Source organism: Maylandia zebra, linkage group LG3, assembly GCF_041146795.1.
Source record: "Maylandia zebra isolate NMK-2024a linkage group LG3, Mzebra_GT3a, whole genome shotgun sequence".
Classification (NCBI taxonomy): Eukaryota; Metazoa; Chordata; class Actinopteri; order Cichliformes; family Cichlidae; genus Maylandia; species Maylandia zebra.
Genome location: NC_135169.1, coordinates 38,166,308 through 38,183,467, shown reverse-complemented (window position 1 = coordinate 38,183,467; position 17,160 = coordinate 38,166,308). Strand labels below are relative to the sequence as shown.

The 17,160-nt window shown below is 40.8% G+C and overlaps 1 protein-coding gene across 5 annotated transcripts in view; it reads left to right on the top strand.

The window, feature by feature from the left end:
- Window positions 1-16,706, top strand: part of LOC101466961 (protein Dok-7) — a 51,483-nt gene extending 34,777 nt beyond the window's left edge. For 3 of the 5 annotated variants that reach the window (XM_076881817.1, XM_012924673.5, XM_012924674.5), the window contains 2 exons: window positions 7,732-7,911; window positions 13,548-16,706. In XM_076881817.1, coding sequence (XP_076737932.1) covers window positions 7,732-7,911; window positions 13,548-13,684 — 317 coding nt within the window. In that variant the 3' untranslated portion in view covers window positions 13,685-16,706. Of the gene's footprint in view, window positions 1-7,731; window positions 7,936-13,547 lie in introns of all 5 variants that reach the window. The other 2 variants (XM_076881818.1, XM_076881819.1) reach the window with 2 other exon arrangements.
- Window positions 16,707-17,160: the final 454 nt, after the last annotated feature.

The window sequence follows — 17,160 nt, the reverse complement described above, 5'->3', positions numbered from 1 at the left end:
CATTGGCTTTTTATCCAAAGCCATAAACTCGAGTTACGTAAAGGCCCATTGTGTGCTGAGAAAACTCACAGATGTGTAACCAGAGAGTGCAGTGATGTGTGACGGGCTGCCTCCCCTGATATGAGGCGAGAGGACAGTTGTCAGGGGACGTTTGGCCACTTAAGCATCCCACACCCAGAAACATGCCCTCAGTCAAACACACACCTGCTCTACAAAGTCCCTGCAGCTGTCGCAGTGTGGCACCAAACCCATCAGTCATTTTCACGTACCTACACACGACTCACGACTCCCTCGTCATCTTTCCCATCATCCCGCTTCAGCGGACACTTAATGGATGGGGGGTAGGGCTGAACGATATATCGCATTTGCGATAATATCGCGACATGATCAAGTGCAATTTTCTAACCGCAAAGGCTGCGATTATACTCTGGACATGTCCAAATTCATGGGCTGCATCCTCCTGAGGCCGCATTTGTAGACTGATTACGTCACAGCGACGCGCCGAAGGCTCTCCAAATTACTACCATATCCCAGAATTCATAGCGCGGCCCAGCCAAACTCCAGTTTCCAACAATGGCGGCCGCTACTAAGTTTTAAAATTACTCATACTAATCTTTCTGGGTCACAAAATAAACTTTTAACATATTTTCAGGCGAGAAAGTAGTTGTGTAAACATCAAATATCTGCTCGGTTTATCAAGATATCCCATATTTGCAAAAGTGCTTCGACGTTTTCAGAGGCGTCTGCTACCCACCAGCTCGACAGCTAGCCGGGAGCTCGAGGGTTACTGATGCGGCCGAGAACGGCACAACTCCCGGCACATCATTTTCAGATCACCGCGGAGTTTCGCTGCTCGGGTTAAACGTAATATATAAGTCACTTAGACAACCTAAAAATGTTATTGTTGGGCTTTTTTCAGTGTTTTGTTTGTTCGTGAGTAAATCGGTTTGGCTGAGATTAAAGTTATTAGATTAGATAAAATAAAACTTTATTAATCCCCCGGGTGGGTTCCTCCTTGGTTTTCACACAGCTGACTAAACGTCAAACAGAAAACTTATTAAACAGAAGTGTGAGACAGTCGAGAATTTACACCAGTGTCTGGTTATATTTTAGATAGCAAGAAGCAGACGGCCGAGTTTATTAAACTCCACCGAGACAGCGGTGACGCTAATCAGAAGGCTAGACCGTCCAATTTCACGCCTTTAAATTTTAAAGGCGTGTTTGTGTGTGTGTTTATACAATTGCTATTATGTTTGCACTTTATGTGTAATGTTACTGACTGCAGAGATCAGTAAGATGTGTGTATTTTTTATTTATTAGTTTTATTTATTTAATATTATTTTTTAATTGAATGACTGTCTAGTAGTTCACAGATGTCGAAAAACTGAGTGTGGTAAAGCCACTGATTTTGTTTATGTATATTTCTGCAATCTGCACATTGTACTGACTTTCATTTTAATGTTTACACCAGGGTTCCTTGTCAGCACTTTATGCTCAGATGTTTGTAAGCTAAAAATAAACTATTGTGTATGTTCAAATATACTGTTGTGATTGAAGAAGTTAAATAAAAATGTCAGTCATCAATTCATGCATCACCTCATGTCATCATAACAGAGGTCTGTCTTCCAGGAAAGAACAGTTTAAAATTAATGTAATATAGTATTGGCCATACTATATGATGTATTGCTTGTCTTTGTTTAATAATACAGAAGACAAAGACCTTAAAAAATAATCGCATATCGCATCGCAATCGCAATATTGGGGCAAAAAATCGCAATTAGATTATTTTCCATAATCGTTCAGCCCTAATGGGGGGTAGACCGGATGTGGCTAAGTCCAGCAGCTAAGGTATGTGGGCTTAGTGGAAGATAAGCTACAGAAAAACTGTCATATGATTTAAGAACTTTTCATATTAAAGCAATGCACACAGGTCAAATAAATAAAATATCAGGTTTGAGGCATTCCAGACTTTGCAATAAATCATAGCTCTATGTGATGAAAAATGCAAGCGGACACACACATGCTTGCATCATGAGTGCGTCACTGTATCAGAACGCAGCTAAACAAACACTGGCTTTGCCCGTGGCGTTTTAGATGCTGCTGTGTTGGTCATTACATGTTACACACTAAGTGGTCGGCTTGGAGAGGTGTGAATTGCACCTCAGGACAGTTTAGGCTTCACACTGCTAATCCATTTCTGAAATGATATTTGTAGAACCAGCCCATAGCCATTATGTTGTCTTTAATTATTCAAATTTTACTGTTTATTGAACTTATCTCCTACTCTTTGTTTCCCACCAAAATAATCACACTGGTGCTGACATGAAGAGAGTATCTCATTGATATTAAAATGAATACCACCAAGTCTCAGGTGGGAATTAATACAAATACACCATTTTATGCTAAAGCTTTTAGCTTACAGGCAGGGGCTTCTTTCCAAGTTCAGCGGAAGAGGCATCGTAATCAAAAACCTGCCAACAGCATGACACCAAAGTAAGCAGTTTGAACCCTTGAATTACTTGAATCTTCTTTATAATGTTGCTTTAATTCATTGAGGTTTCCGGGCATTTGTTTAGGCACAGCTCCTTATGTACCTATCACAGTATTTCAGTTAGGTTCAGGTCTGGACTCATTGCTACACCTTGATTCTTTTCCTTTTCAGCCGTGCTGTTGTAGGTTTGTTGCTGTCCTTGGGCTCATTGCCCAGTTGTTGGAGTCAGTTCGAGACATGCTTTGGCTATCAGACAGATTGCTTCACTGGAATACTTTAGTACACAGAAGAGTTCATAATCAGGTCCCATGACTACCAAACAAGCAAAAATCATCATCCCTCCCCCTCCGTGCTTTACGCTTGATACAGCGCAGACATTATCGAAAGAAGATGGTTTTCCACCTGAAACTTTGCAAGGTCTAAACAGTATGTCATCTATAAATCTGTGTATTATTCAAATAATATTCTTTGACATGTTTTCAAGATTACGCAAAAACCCTCCAGCCCTCCAAGGGGCTGATTATAAGTTTTGATTTCTAAAAATCAGCCTTTACTAAAGACCACATAGACTACACTATCATAAATAGGATTTTGGTAGGACCGTCTTTGTGGCTCGTGCACATCTGTGATGTAGTCTTGCTCTCAAAAACTATTTTAATTTCACGCACCCGCCTCTTCAACTTTTTACACAAGTTTATCACATCAAAAAGTGGATGTTGTTGTCCTGGTGAAGGTCTCATTTAAAGCTGAAACTGGAGCGGGAGTGAAATGGTAAGGTGTTCTAGTCAAAGAAAAACAAACACCTACACTAGGGCATTTTGCTTTCCCATTCCCAAAGGTTTCCACATGCATACGTTGCCATAAATTGTACATTGTGGGAGGTTTACAGGTCTTTGTAATCCTTTTTGTGTACATACCACAGCTTAGTGTCCTTCTGCAACAATAATGTGGGAAAGGTGCAAAACCCACTCACCCTGAATACACAGTTATTATCTGAACTGTGTTTTCCATCCGAAAGCACTTGACTTTTTAAGCTGGGGGTCACTAAACTCTGTCAGGTATTGCCTCTAACTTCTCCCCTGGAGGTTTTGCAAAGTGTATTATCGAGACGTCCCCCAGCCTTAGAGCTGTGGGCAAATCCACTGTTGTAATGGAAGCCATTATAAAGCACCACACTCTCCTGCAAGGGCTGGTTGGTGTCTGATCAATTAGGTTAGACTTTGCCAAAGGCTGTACCCACTGAGACTTTGCTGGCGTCTAATGGCTTCTCACTGATTGTAAGAGTGTCCCCTGGGGTTGATGCTTCTGAGCTGCGGGTAATGGCCACTGCCTACTACCATTTAGGAAGAGTCAATAGCAGGTGAAATCTTTTTTCCCAAATGTTGTTCTATACAATCTGTATGCCAATGGTAACGCACTATCTGTGACAGGGTAATTGCAACAAGAGAAATATGAATCCATGTTGGCGCATATATATAATCCTGTAGGTATTATATATGCGCCAACATCTATTGTTTTATTTACTATAAGACGGTTATAGACGTTCTACTACAGAGTCCACACTCTGATTAATGTTTCTGTTTGTAGTTGTGAAATGCCTCAACCAAGCTGCTTTGTGTTGCTTTGATTGACAAATAATGACGGAAGATAAAAAAACAAAAAAAATAAATCTTTTCTGTGATCCAGATCTACTCTTTAATCTTTAAACATCAATGCACACACAGCAACGGACTCAAAGAAAGATAGATAAATGTTCACAGGCTCAGATCAGCAGTGTTTGCATTGTTAGGAACAGTGCGTTGTTTTGCTACGTCTGTAAGGGTCTGGGCTTTTTGAATTCTTTTTGTTTTCTTTTTAGTTAATGATGAAACATTTTTTGTTGACATTATACTTGAAAAAGATAACACAGGCTCTGTTTGTGTATTGTAGCTCAACTATGATCCTTGAGGGTAAATCAGGGAAAAATGTATTTGCATTGGTGCGTTTTTCAACAATTCACTCTTTTTTTTGGGGGGTCAGATATTAATATAAAAACAGATATTGTTTTTCCCTAAAATAATTTCAAAGAAATTATATATGATTTACTGTTTGGACTCCACTTTGTACATAATGAATACAAGACTGTGTATTTTTTCATATTTTTTTTAATAGTGCTGAAAATAAAGTGAAACTATAAAACTATAGTATTAAATAATTAGTTAATCATTTGATCAGTTTTGCATTGCATTTCAAAAATCAGCAGATAAAAAAAGATATTCATGAACAATAGGGATGGGAATTGTAAACTGGTTCCTGTTCCCAGTCTTCCAATTCCTTGGGATTGTTAGTCTGCCTGCCAGTTGATCCCACTTTCTTGCACTCTTGCAACGATGAACTGTTTTCAGTTCTCGTGTCAGAGGAAGGAAATGGCGACACAGTCTAGAACGTGGATATGAACAAAGACGAGATAAATGGTCTTTGTGTGCAACGTCGAAAACTGCATCCAGGACAGAAACAACCACATTATGCTGCTGACTTTTTTCTTTTTGGAAGCAGTAATGAGCCTGCAGGCCCTGTTCCAACTTTCACAAGTTGATGGAATTGCCTTATCATGATCCAACACCACTGGCAGAAATACAGCCTCGAACCATGACACAGTATTCGCCATGTTTTGTAAATGGCTATAGATACTCACTGTTGTCTCTATCTCCTGAACTTCTCCATGCACACGGATGGTTTGAACAAAAACATTTCAGCTTTAGTTTCATCACTCCATAAGGCCCACTCCACTTTCTTCCTGTTTCCCTTCTTTAAGAGTGGCTTCTTGACAGCAACGCTTCCACTTAAACCATTTCTGATGAAGCTTCAGTGAGCAGTCGATGGATAACCTGAAGGCCCAGATGCATCTCTCAGGTCCTGTGTCAGCTCTGTTGGGTTTATTAAAGACTTGAATTGCAGCTACTTGAACTGCACTCTAGTTATGTGGTCACTGCAGGCCATAGTGTACGACTTGCATCACTTGCATGCTCCTCAAACATTCAGTGACCCCTCGTGCTCTGTGATTGAGGCTAGATTAGAGTCCTTCCTTCCACGCTCTGAGTTCAGTTGGAAAACAGTCTTCGGGTCTCAAAATGTGAATTTTTTTTTCTTTCTTTTTTTAAATTATGGACCGCTAAAGATGAGAGGCAACATCTGGCTTGCTGTCAGCACGCAGTTAAAAAGCCAGCATCTGTGATGGTATAAAGGGTCATTAATGCACATAGCATGAGTAACATGTTTGGAGGCACCACTAACAATATGTTGAAAAATAGACACAGCTTTTGGAGCAACATATGCTGCCATGCAGATGATTTGATTATCAGGGAAAAGTCTTGCCTGCGATGCCAAACAACATTCTGCATGTTTACCAGAAAACATCAAAGTGAAGGTGTCTGAAAATTGGATGTATCCGAAGTCCAGACCTTTAGATCGGATTTGGTGCATTATGAAACAATGAATTTGACAAAGAAAGCATAGGTGAGTCTGTGAAAATGTTTATATTTCAGCATTATAGTAATTCTTTCCCTTAGTTCCCAGACACCGTGTTGCTAATCATGCCCCTGTCCCAACAAATTCAAATGGGCAAATGTGTTAAAAAGAACAAAAGAGATATTTATACATCGAAACTCTGATAGTGTGTGACTGCCATGGCTCATCTATTTTGTGCTGGTAGACAACTTTTTGTACCTGTCATGTAAGCCCATCAACCGGGTTAGATGATTCCTATGAACAGTACCGCAGTACTTGTTGTAGTAAAACCACAAAGCATGTAGATTCATTTGGCTTTCTTGACTCTCATTTGCACAAAATTAAAGTGACAGCAAACGTTTATATCACCGTTCAGGATAAGTGATTTTCACTGGTCTCTATTCACAGAGCAGTATTCAAGTTATGCTAATTTCAAGATATCCTTGAGCGTACTGTACTCTGGTTTTGAAGGTTGCAGCTATCACTGCATTAATGCATACCCAGGCACCACAAAAAAAATATGTGATGTGTGTCACAGAGCTGAAATATGCACATATTTTATGTAGTGGTTGTTCTGAAGCTGTATCACTGAGATGCTGAACTAATCATTTCTGCAGCCAGCAGAAAACTTGACTGCAAATCTGCCTTTCTCAGCTTTTAGGTTTATGAAGATAAAGCCGTGAGCTGTTTCTTGTGATTTGAAACAATTTTTCTGGCACAATTAATTAGATGTGCAATCCACTGTAGGCAAAAAATCTGGCAATAATGTGTGTTTGACAGGAAAATCAAAGAGGTTTGGGTGTTCCTATTCAAGTTTTAATGAACGTTTGCTAATAGAAAAATGAGATTTTGCTCCATAAACCCTCAGATATTTGATCTGGACACGTTCATACACTATACAGCCGCATGACAAAACAGCTTGATGATGATTAAAAGAACAATTGAGTTTTACTTCCTCAAAGCATTCTGTGCTTCGAGGACGTAATGTGTATCCCATAAATTATCTCTGGGGCATATCAGCTAATTTCACATAATTAGTCTCTGGGGCGGGGAGAGAACCAATTCATCGTGAAACGCTGTGTTCCTGTGCGACTGCCGATCCCATTATAGCTACCGTTGTTTTTACTGCTGGAAACCGTATTGATACTTGTGTTGTGGACGTCTGTATTTGAATATATCTAATTGACACTGGGCTGCAGCCTGGAGAGCTGCTCAGACTGGAGGGTAAGTTTAGCTTTTGATTAAGGTTATAATGACAAAAACAAATCCAGTTTCAAAGAAGTGTCAAAGTGTAAGTCTGGTTCAATTTAATCTTATAATTATTATCAGTTCTGAGAAAGACTTGATTGGTACTGTGTGCCGTCATAGCCCGTTTGAGCTTGTCTCTCTATGCCACGGGAATCCTCACGACAGGAAATCTAAACATGGGCTGTTGCACTCGGACAGCATTTATCATGTTAAGAAACACAAACTGTCTAGAAAACACAAGTGAATCTAGAAATACGTGTAGTGTGTGTTCATTGTGCTGAACCCAGGTGGCATTGTTCTTTTATGTTTTTAATAGATTTTGGTTGACAGTGAAGGCTTGGAGGTGCAAAAAAAACAGCATATTATCAACAGGACAAATTGCTTGTTATTTTTAGTTTCTGTGGGGGATTTTTGTTAAAAACAAGTGTTCACACGTTAAAAAAAGAAAAAGCATGACAGAAACGAACCTAACACCGTCTGAGCTTAATTTACTCTCGCATTTTCAGGGGCCGTGTTTGTGTTCCCCCCAGAGGCTCCGCTTGCTGAAAGACCTCGCGGTGAAGGTGTGACGTATGTGAATATTCCTGTTAGCCCCACGTCCAAGAAGCAGCTCAACTACATGGAGCTGGAGCTGCAGGATCCTGTGCATGGCACTAAAGCGGCTGCCGCACATCTGCCAGCTCAGAGTAAGGAGGCATGAATATCTTCTGGTTAGTAAAGGAGATAAACGCCAGATAGTTGGTGTCTGAGGAATGAATGTTCTGCTTTCGATTTATACATACCGTATAACTGCAAACGGCAGCTGTGAGGACCAGTCAGGGTGGACACTTGGAAAATTGTCATGTTACAAGATTATAGTTTAAAGGATGTCACCAAGACTGTGTTTTATTTGTCCAATAAGAGCATTAATCTACAGAGAGCTTTTTGATTGGTGGTGCAGAATTGCTTATTGAAAGCAGGTTTAAAGGGAACTGCTCTAAGAAGAGACGGTGGCAATTCACTGCAACCACCACATGATGCTGTAAGCTTAAGTATAGAGCAAAAAAAAGTTTGTCTCATTAATAAATCTTTGAATTTTAATAGGCTGGGTATTGAAGTGAGCTGTTGTCTTTTTTGGCACAAGGAAATGTCTTCAAGACCGGCTGTTAAACTGTCAAATATTACAAACTGAAACAAATTCTCAGACTTGTGTAGTTATTTTCAGTCGGTCTGCAGCGCACGTCTTCCATTAACCTTTGAACAAACTACTAAGAAATGTTGTAATCACATTCATGACCCACAGAAGATGAATCCTAATGACTCTGCTAATCCTGAATTTTTATGTCCACCTCAATGCACCTCTTTTTTTGGCTGCATGTTATAGCACCACCAGCCAGTAAGCAGTAACATTTGTCCAATGTTTTCATTTAGCACCAATTTCCTGTAAAACTTTCTTACTAACCTAAGCTATAGTTTGTCTTTAGTGCCTGTTACCACCATGGATTGCTGCCTGTGATAAAGCTTGTCGTGGGACACATTGCTGTGTAGCCACAGACAGAGTCAGAGTGCCAGAGTGCGCAGCACATCCTGCAGTCGATCCATTTTATTTATGCAGAGCAAATTCAAAACAATGTTCATCTAAAGCTCATCAAATGCCATTATGGACAGAAATCCAACAATGCAAAGTTCCCCTATGAACAAGCACGTGTTGGCGTAAGAGGAAGTAAAAGAAGCTGCGGGCGAACTATTAGAGTTGGTGTTAGTCAGGTCTGATGAACCACGTCCTGCGTTTTTGGAGAGTAAGCTGTAAAATCATTGTTTCCTTTTATTCTCTCTTCAGATTGTCTTTGTATATTTGTGAGATTTTCCCGGGACTGTCCAAAATGCAAATTGTTGAATTTTAGAGACCACCTCCTTGATTTAAGAAACAAAATGACCTCAGTAATGCCCTGATACTCATAGTGTGAGGTATTTTTTGCTTTTGCTCAATGTGCAAAAGTGTTCTGTGCAAGAGCCAACTTACAGTAAGCTGGTGTATCAGCGTTACGCAAGGATGAAAGCCATTGTAGTTACATATTTATGTGTAATTCTATTCGACCTACTCAGAGTTACTGGAATCGCTCGCAAACAATTGAGATGATTTCCTCTCATCTTGGTAAAAGACAGCTGAGTCCTTGTCATCGGAGCCGTAATTGACAGACACGTTGGCCGCTAGCGTCACTGCCCTCGAGAATACGAACAGCGTGGCTCGAGCTCTGACATGAGGTTAATGTCTAATGTCAGCAATACAGTTTATATCCCGGCATGCGGCCTCATTAATCTGTCACCTGGGAGGAGGAGTGTCCTATTTCGGCACTGAAAGGGGGTCGCAGGGCATTCAGATCACAGCTGTAAACTCAGTGGCCCTAATGGGACCCTCCTCCAGGGACTATTTATGTGTCGTGAGGAGCCGGTTTTGATGTCCTCAATTCTGGCACTGTAAGGCGACAGGACTCTAACAGGAGACACATATTGGTGCACGAGGACTGATGTTGTGGGTTTAAACTCACATTTTGCTTATATGATTTTCACACAAGGTATACAGTGGGGCAAAAAAGTATTTAGTCAGCCACCGATTGTGCAAGTTCCCCCACTTAAAATGATGACAGAGGTCAGTAATTTGCACCAGAGGTACACTTCAACTGTGAGAGACAGAATGTGAAAAAAAAATCCATGAATCCACATGGTAGGATTTGTAAAGAATTTATTCGTAAATCAGGGTGGAAAATAAGTATTTGGTCACCTCAAACAAGGAAAATCTCTGGCTCTCACAGACCTGTAACGTCTTCTGTAAGAAGCTTTTCTGTCCCCCACTCGTTACCTGTATGAATGGCACCTGTTTGAACTCATCATCTGTATAAAAGACACCTGTCCACAGCCTCAAACAGTCAGACTCCAAACTCCGCCATGGCCAAGACCAAAGAGCTTTCGAAGGACACCAGGAAAAGTATTGTAGACCTGCACCAGACTGGGAAGAGTGAATCTACAATAGGCAAGCAGCTTGGTGTGAAAAAATCAACTGTGGGAGCAATCATCAGAAAATGGAAGACATACAAGACCACTGATAATCTCCCTCGATCTGGGGCTCCACGCAAGATCTCATCCCGTGGGGTCAAAATAATCATGAGAACGGTGAGCAAAGATCCCAGAACCACACGGGGGGACCTGGTGAATGACCTGCAGAGAGCTGGGACCAAAGTAACAAAGGTCACCATCAGTAACACACTACAACGGCAGGGAATCAAATCCCGCAGTGCCAGACGTGTTCCGCTGCTGAAGCCAGTGCATGTCCAGGCCCGTCTGAAGTTTGCCAGAGAGCACATGGATGATACAGCAGAGGATTGGGAGAATGTCATGTGGTCAGATGAAACCAAAGTAGAACTTTTTGGTATAAACTCAACTCGTCGTGTTTGGAAGAAGAAGAATACTGAGTTGCATCCCAAGAACACCATACCTACTGTGAAGCATGGGGGTGGAAACATCATGCTATGGGGCTGTTTTTCTGCCAAGGGGACAGGACGACTGATCCGTGTTAAGGACAGAATGAATGGGGCCATGTATCGTGAGATTTTGAGCCAAAACCTCCTTCCATCAGTGAGAACTTTGAAGATGAAACGAGGCTGGGTCTTCCAACATGACAATGATCCAAAACACACCGCCCGGGCAACAAAGGAGTGGCTCCGTAAGAAGCATTTGAAAGTCCTGGAGTGGCCTAGCCAGTCTCCAGACCTCAACCCCATAGAAAATCTGTGGCGGGAGTTGAAAGTCCGTGTTGCTCGGCGACAGCCCCAAAACATCACTGCTCTCGAGAAGATCTGCATGGAGGAATGGGCCAAAATACCAGCTACTGTGTGTGCAAACCTGGTAAAGACCTATAGTAAACGTTTGACCTCTGTTATTGCCAACAAAGGTTATGTTACAAAGTATTGAGTTGTATTTTTGTTATTGACCAAATACTTATTTTCCACCCTGATTTACGAATAAATTCTTTACAAATCCTACCATGTGGATTCATGGATTTTTTTTTCACATTCTGTCTCTCACAGTTGAAGTGTACCTCTGGTGCAAATTACTGACCTCTGTCATCATTTTAGGTGGGGGAACTTGCACAATCGGTGGCTGACTAAATACTTTTTTGCCCCACTGTACATTATGGTAATGTGCATATGGAAGACAGTGCATGACAGGAATGTTAAATGCTTCAGCTAAATCATTTGCATATGATTTGTGTTGTGATGCGCTGTCTCATTCTTGAAGCACGCAGACTGGCAGCGAGGGCAGAGGTGTGTGTGTGTGTGTGTGTGTGTGTGTGTGTGTGTGTGTGTGTGTGTGTGTGTGTGTGTGTGTGTGTGTGTGTGTGTGTGTGTGTGTGTGTGTGTGTACCGTATTTTCTGGACAATAGAGCGCACCTGTTTGTAAGCCGCATCTGCCGTATTAAAAAAAAAAAGATGTATAAGTCCAGGACATTTTCAAGTTCAGGCCACCTGCTTTTATGTCCTCTGAAAGCTTTTCTCGACTTTTGGCATTGCATGAGCTCTTCCCGCTGCCGCCTCCAACGTCTCACCATAGATTGATTGACGCTAAGCTTGCGTGCAGCAGCACGGTTTCCTTCCTGAATAGCAAGATTGATGGCCTTCAACTTAAAACTCATACAAACTTCTTTGTATGGTTTCCACGATGAAGGGGCGAGGATTTGAAAATAATTAATAATAATTACACCTTTGTATAAGCCTCATGGTTCAAAACCTAGGAAAAAAGTAGCGGCTTAGAGTCCAGAAAATACGGTGTGTATATGTATGTATTAATGTTTTAAGATGATCTAGGAGTGTTTTTTGTCACTTCCACAATTAATGATTCAAGTTCAAGAAATGATTATATCCCCTAACAATTCATTTCCATAATCTTGTTGACAAAAGAATGTTGGGATTAATGAAAAATGCCCAAAGACATCTGCAAATGTGTAAACCAAAGGGAAACAAAAGAAATATTATGGAGTAAAATTTATAAACAACACTTTGCTGATGCCACCTTGCAGCCATTTATATCAGGAAAGTGAACTTGCATACTTGTATATGATTGATGGCTCATGAAGGGAAACCAAAGCCTTAGGCTAGATGCTTATCTCCGACTTAGCTAGGCTAATCAGTCGCTACAGGTAGGAGTGAAATAATCTTAATATTATAAATGAAATCATCATTTAAAACTACATTTTATATTCACAGAGTTTATTTTTGTTTAATATAAAAATTTGATGATTTGTAACATTTAAGTGAGAGAAAAAGGCAAAAAAGCTAATTAATAAAGAAGGTGGGAAATGTTTTTTCACAGCACTGATATAAGAAAGTAAAGTTTATTTATGTAGTGCTTTTCAAGAATAGTATAAATTGCTTCACAATGTCAGACAGTAGAGCATTAAAACAGCATAAAAGGATAAAACCAAATAAAAGCACGTTTGCATAGGTGGGTCTTCACCTTCCCTTTAAAGGTATCAGCAGTGTCAACAGATCTTTAGTCTAGTGGAAGTGAGTTCCACAACATGGCAGCGAAAACCTCCTTTTATCCTCGACTTGGACTGAGGTACAACCAAGAAGCATTGATCAACTTGCATCAGAGACCTAGCAGTTATGTATGGATGTAGAAATTCACTAATATAGGGAGGCACCACAAAGAGCTTGGAAAGTGATAATCAGAATCTGAAATTGAACTTTGAACTTTGTGGTGAGCCAGTTTAAAGAGGGCAGAATCAGTGTCACAAGGGACCTTTCAGAGGAACTGGTAAGAAACCTTAGGGCAGCATTCTGGGCTATCCAAGGATGCGATCCAGAGATAATTTGGTCAGCGGAAGTAATAACAAATTACAATAATAACAATAAAGTGAGACAAAATACACAATTGGCTGCCATCCGGTTATTTATAAGACAAATAATTTGGTAACATTGAATGACATGTACAACTGGGCATCATCTCAAACAATGATATGAGATGTCTTCAAAGAAGACAGGCCCCAAAAATGAACCTTGGGGCGCACCACAAGATAAAATCGTAGAAGAGGACAGGAATTTAGCAAAGCGCATGAAAAGCTTCTGTGAGTGAGGTAAACGTACGATATGATATTGTATGATACTGATACACTCGTTGGAATATTTCTAAAATGACAAGCTAATTTTTAAAATTTCCATTGTCAGATTAATCATCTAATAGCTTCTGCTCTGTGCAGCTAGTTTTGTGTGCAGCACAACACTGATGAATAATTAAATGGTACACTGATTGAGTTAAAAGAAGTCCCACTTTTGTGTCCTGACAGGAAAGAGCTCCACCAAGTACGCCCAGATTGACATCACTGCCACAGAGATGGCCCACAAAGTCGGCACGTTGCACGCTCTGGGTCGGCAGGAGGGCCTGCACACTCTGGAGCTGAGAAGAAAGGGGACGCCACATTGAATTTTCCTTCACTCAAACGTTAATCTCAGCAGGATTTTTTTTTTTTTCACAACAGCAGAACTACAACATCAGACTATAACGTTAGCAAGAAACGTGGCTCTGTGGGCCTTCCTGTGGGATTCCTTCTCTATTCTGTTCCATCTTTTGAATACAGATATCTTTGAAAGCAACCTCAGCCAGTTTACAAAACCCAGAATCCCAGAAAAATGTATTGCGTCCAATGTCTACTTTGTTAGATCGAGACTGTAGTCACAAAGGAGCTGGAATATAGAGCTGGCTTTAGAAAGGTTTGGCTCTTAGTCATGAGATTTCACAACGTTTTTTTGTGAACAACATCTCGTTAAATGGCATTACGCTGCTCCTCGAGCTCCAGGCTCTCTAGAAGTTGGATGAGCAAACCCTGGGCTGAGTCAGGGGCCTCACTAATACCCCAGAGCAAAGGCACTTTACAGCTCACTCAAGCCATCACTAATTGTGTGCTGTTTTTGTCCTTGTGTGGGTAAAAAAGAAAGGTAGGGTGTTTGCAGGAAAGGAAGTGGAAACAGTGTTTGTTCTCACAAGGAGTTCACACACATTTATTCCTCAGTGATCTGTAATTCCATATGTAGTTGCACATAACTCTTTCTGTGTTTCAAATTTAGGAAAGCTTACCAGCTGGTCTTACTCAGAGTGATGCAAAATTCAGAGTAGCTTGATGCGTAAAAAAAAAATGATTTTTTGTGTAAAAGTAGCACAAGTACTGTATTTTCTGGATTATAGAGCGCACCAGTATATAAGCCGCAGATATCTATGTTGAAAAATTAGATATTTACTGCATGTACAGAACGATTTTGTACTGTAAATGTACATGTATGTACCTGAACAGATTCTTTCAGTGCCTTTTAACGGCAGCAACTTAGCTGATTAAAACGGAACAGAAACAAAAGAAAATAACCGGTATTAGGATCCACTGACAGACATCAGAAAAGGATGCTTCTCACCACTTGTCATCCAAGTCTCCCACTCAACCTGGAGTGCAGCTTTAAATGCCCGATTCACACTGATGTCAAGTGGCTGCAAATACTTTGTTGTACCTCCAGGTTTAGGGCCCGGATGGCTTGGGGATAGAAGCTCCTCTTGAGTCTCTCTGTCCTTGCCCAGATGATGCAGAACCTTCTACCGGATTTCAGAAGTAGGAACAGTTTGTTGCCAGGATGGGACGGGTCCTTCAGTGTCTGTGCTGTTCTAGTCCGGCATCTCCTGGTGTAGGTGTCCTGAAGTGGGTGAGAGCAATCCTGCAGCAGCGTTCAGCTGTACGGATCACTCTCTGAAGAGCTTTTTGGTCCTTAACACAGCTGTTCCCAAACCAGGATGTCATGTTCTGTGTGACGATGCTCTCCACAGCGCCTGTATAGAAAATCCCGAGGATCTCTGGAGAGACCCTGAACTTCCTCAGTTGTCGTAGGTGGTACAGGCGCTGCCTAGCCTTTTTGGTCTGGACCTGAATGCGGGCAGCCCATGTCAGGTCTGAGGAGATGTGGACACCGAGATATTTGAAGGACTGCACCCTTTCCACTGGAGCTCCATTGATGATAATGGGCTTGTAGTCTCTGTGCTGACTCCTTCTGAAGTCCACCACCAGCTCCTTGGTCTTGCCAACGTTCAGCTGGAGATGGTTATCCTGGCACCATGATGCATGATGGACAGGTTGTCCATGTGCCCTGATGGACAAGTTTTTACGTCTCATAAATCTGAAACACCACGACAGCCCAGCTTTGAAATCTTCAATATTCATTTCGCGGACGATTGTTTTGGCTTTCAGTCGGATCTGTACAGTGAGTACACCTCGGCCACCTGCTCTCTGTGTATTCACCCAGTCCTCCAGGACATATTCAAGTTCAGGCCACCTGCTTTTATGTCCTCTGAAAGCTTTTCTCTACTTTTGGCATTGCATGAGCTCTTCCCGCTGCCTCCTCCAACGTCTCACCATAGACTCATTGACGCTAAGCTTGCGTGCAGCAGCCCGGTTTCCTTCCTGGATAGCAAGATTGATGGCCTTCAACTTAAAACTCATATGAACTTCTTTGTGTGGTTTCCACGATGAAGGGGCGAGGATTTGAAAATAATTACCAGTTGGTAATTTGTTGTGCGTGTTCTGTCTGCTAAAGAAAAAGTATCGTATTCTTCTTTGCATTGATTTTTCGTCTGTCTTGTTTTTGATTCCAATTCCGGTGAGAGCGCCCCTAGCGGTGGAAGAAAAATCCACAGAATAGCCGCACCTTTGTATAAGCCTCATGGTTCAAAACCTAGGAAAAAAGTAGCGGCTTATAGTCCAGAAAATACGGTAATGGTTCTGCATAACACTTCCATTCTATGCGTGGTGACTCTTGTTAGCCTGGCTCTAACTAATGGGAAAAAGATCAGTTGCTGCCATACATTTTCCCTCCTGCTTCCCAGTTCATATACAATTGGGTTTAATTTGGGAAAGTCTTCATAAATAATGCAAAGCTTTGTTTTGTTTTGTTTTTAAATCAGTGGCCGTTTTTGTCAAAATTATATTATACAGTGTTTTTTTTCTAATCACCTCCCTGAAGCTATTAGCATTTTTGTTATTCCATACTGTGTGTCTTTGTGTGGATATTGGCATTTTACTGCAGTATTGAAAATAGCTTGTATTTGTAGAGCTACTCCTCTTGATAAAGCCAGTATTGCTTTTTTTTTTTTCATGTTCTGTTCACATACCACTGATTTGATTAGCTGTAAATATATTTTCTTTCTATTTGGGTGGATTGTCATAAAATGTGAAGGTGTTTCTGTACAGTAAGCATGTATGGAAAGGGTTCAAGGATGGCATCTGCTTCCTAAGGATCTACTTTTTTTCATGTAATACTCTTTTTCTTGTAAATTATTTATGTTAACACTGCTTTGATGTGTTCTTTCTTTTTCTTTTTCTAGAACAACAGTAGATCTCATATGGCTCTCCCTCCATGTACAGCTGTAAACCTGTTGGGTACCATATTATATAAATCAGCCTTACCATTGATGTGTTTGCTTCATTCAACTGTAACACCACTGGTTTATAATGCAGATAGCACAAATAATATTAATACTGATCATCTTATTACAAACTAGCTATACATATCTAACTTTTTTTATTATCATGCTGGAAATGTTTTTTTCTGTTAACACTGAAGACTTAGGCTTGAAAGCTGAGTCAGTAACACTGAGGGTGCAGCTTGCAGACACTCTGTAGCTCTAATTTTTACTCATTTATTACAGCAAGAAAGACGAGATGTTTTGATAATTTCTGGGCAAACTGGGAAAGTAAAACATAAGTAAACAGAAGTATTACATTGATAATACATTGAGCATAAATGTCCAGCTTTATGTGCAGAAAACGTGAACATGCACAAATTAATATATGGTATTATATGTCACACTGCATTGATGGACAGAGTTTCAATAATGTGAAGTGATTACAAAACACTCCTCCATGT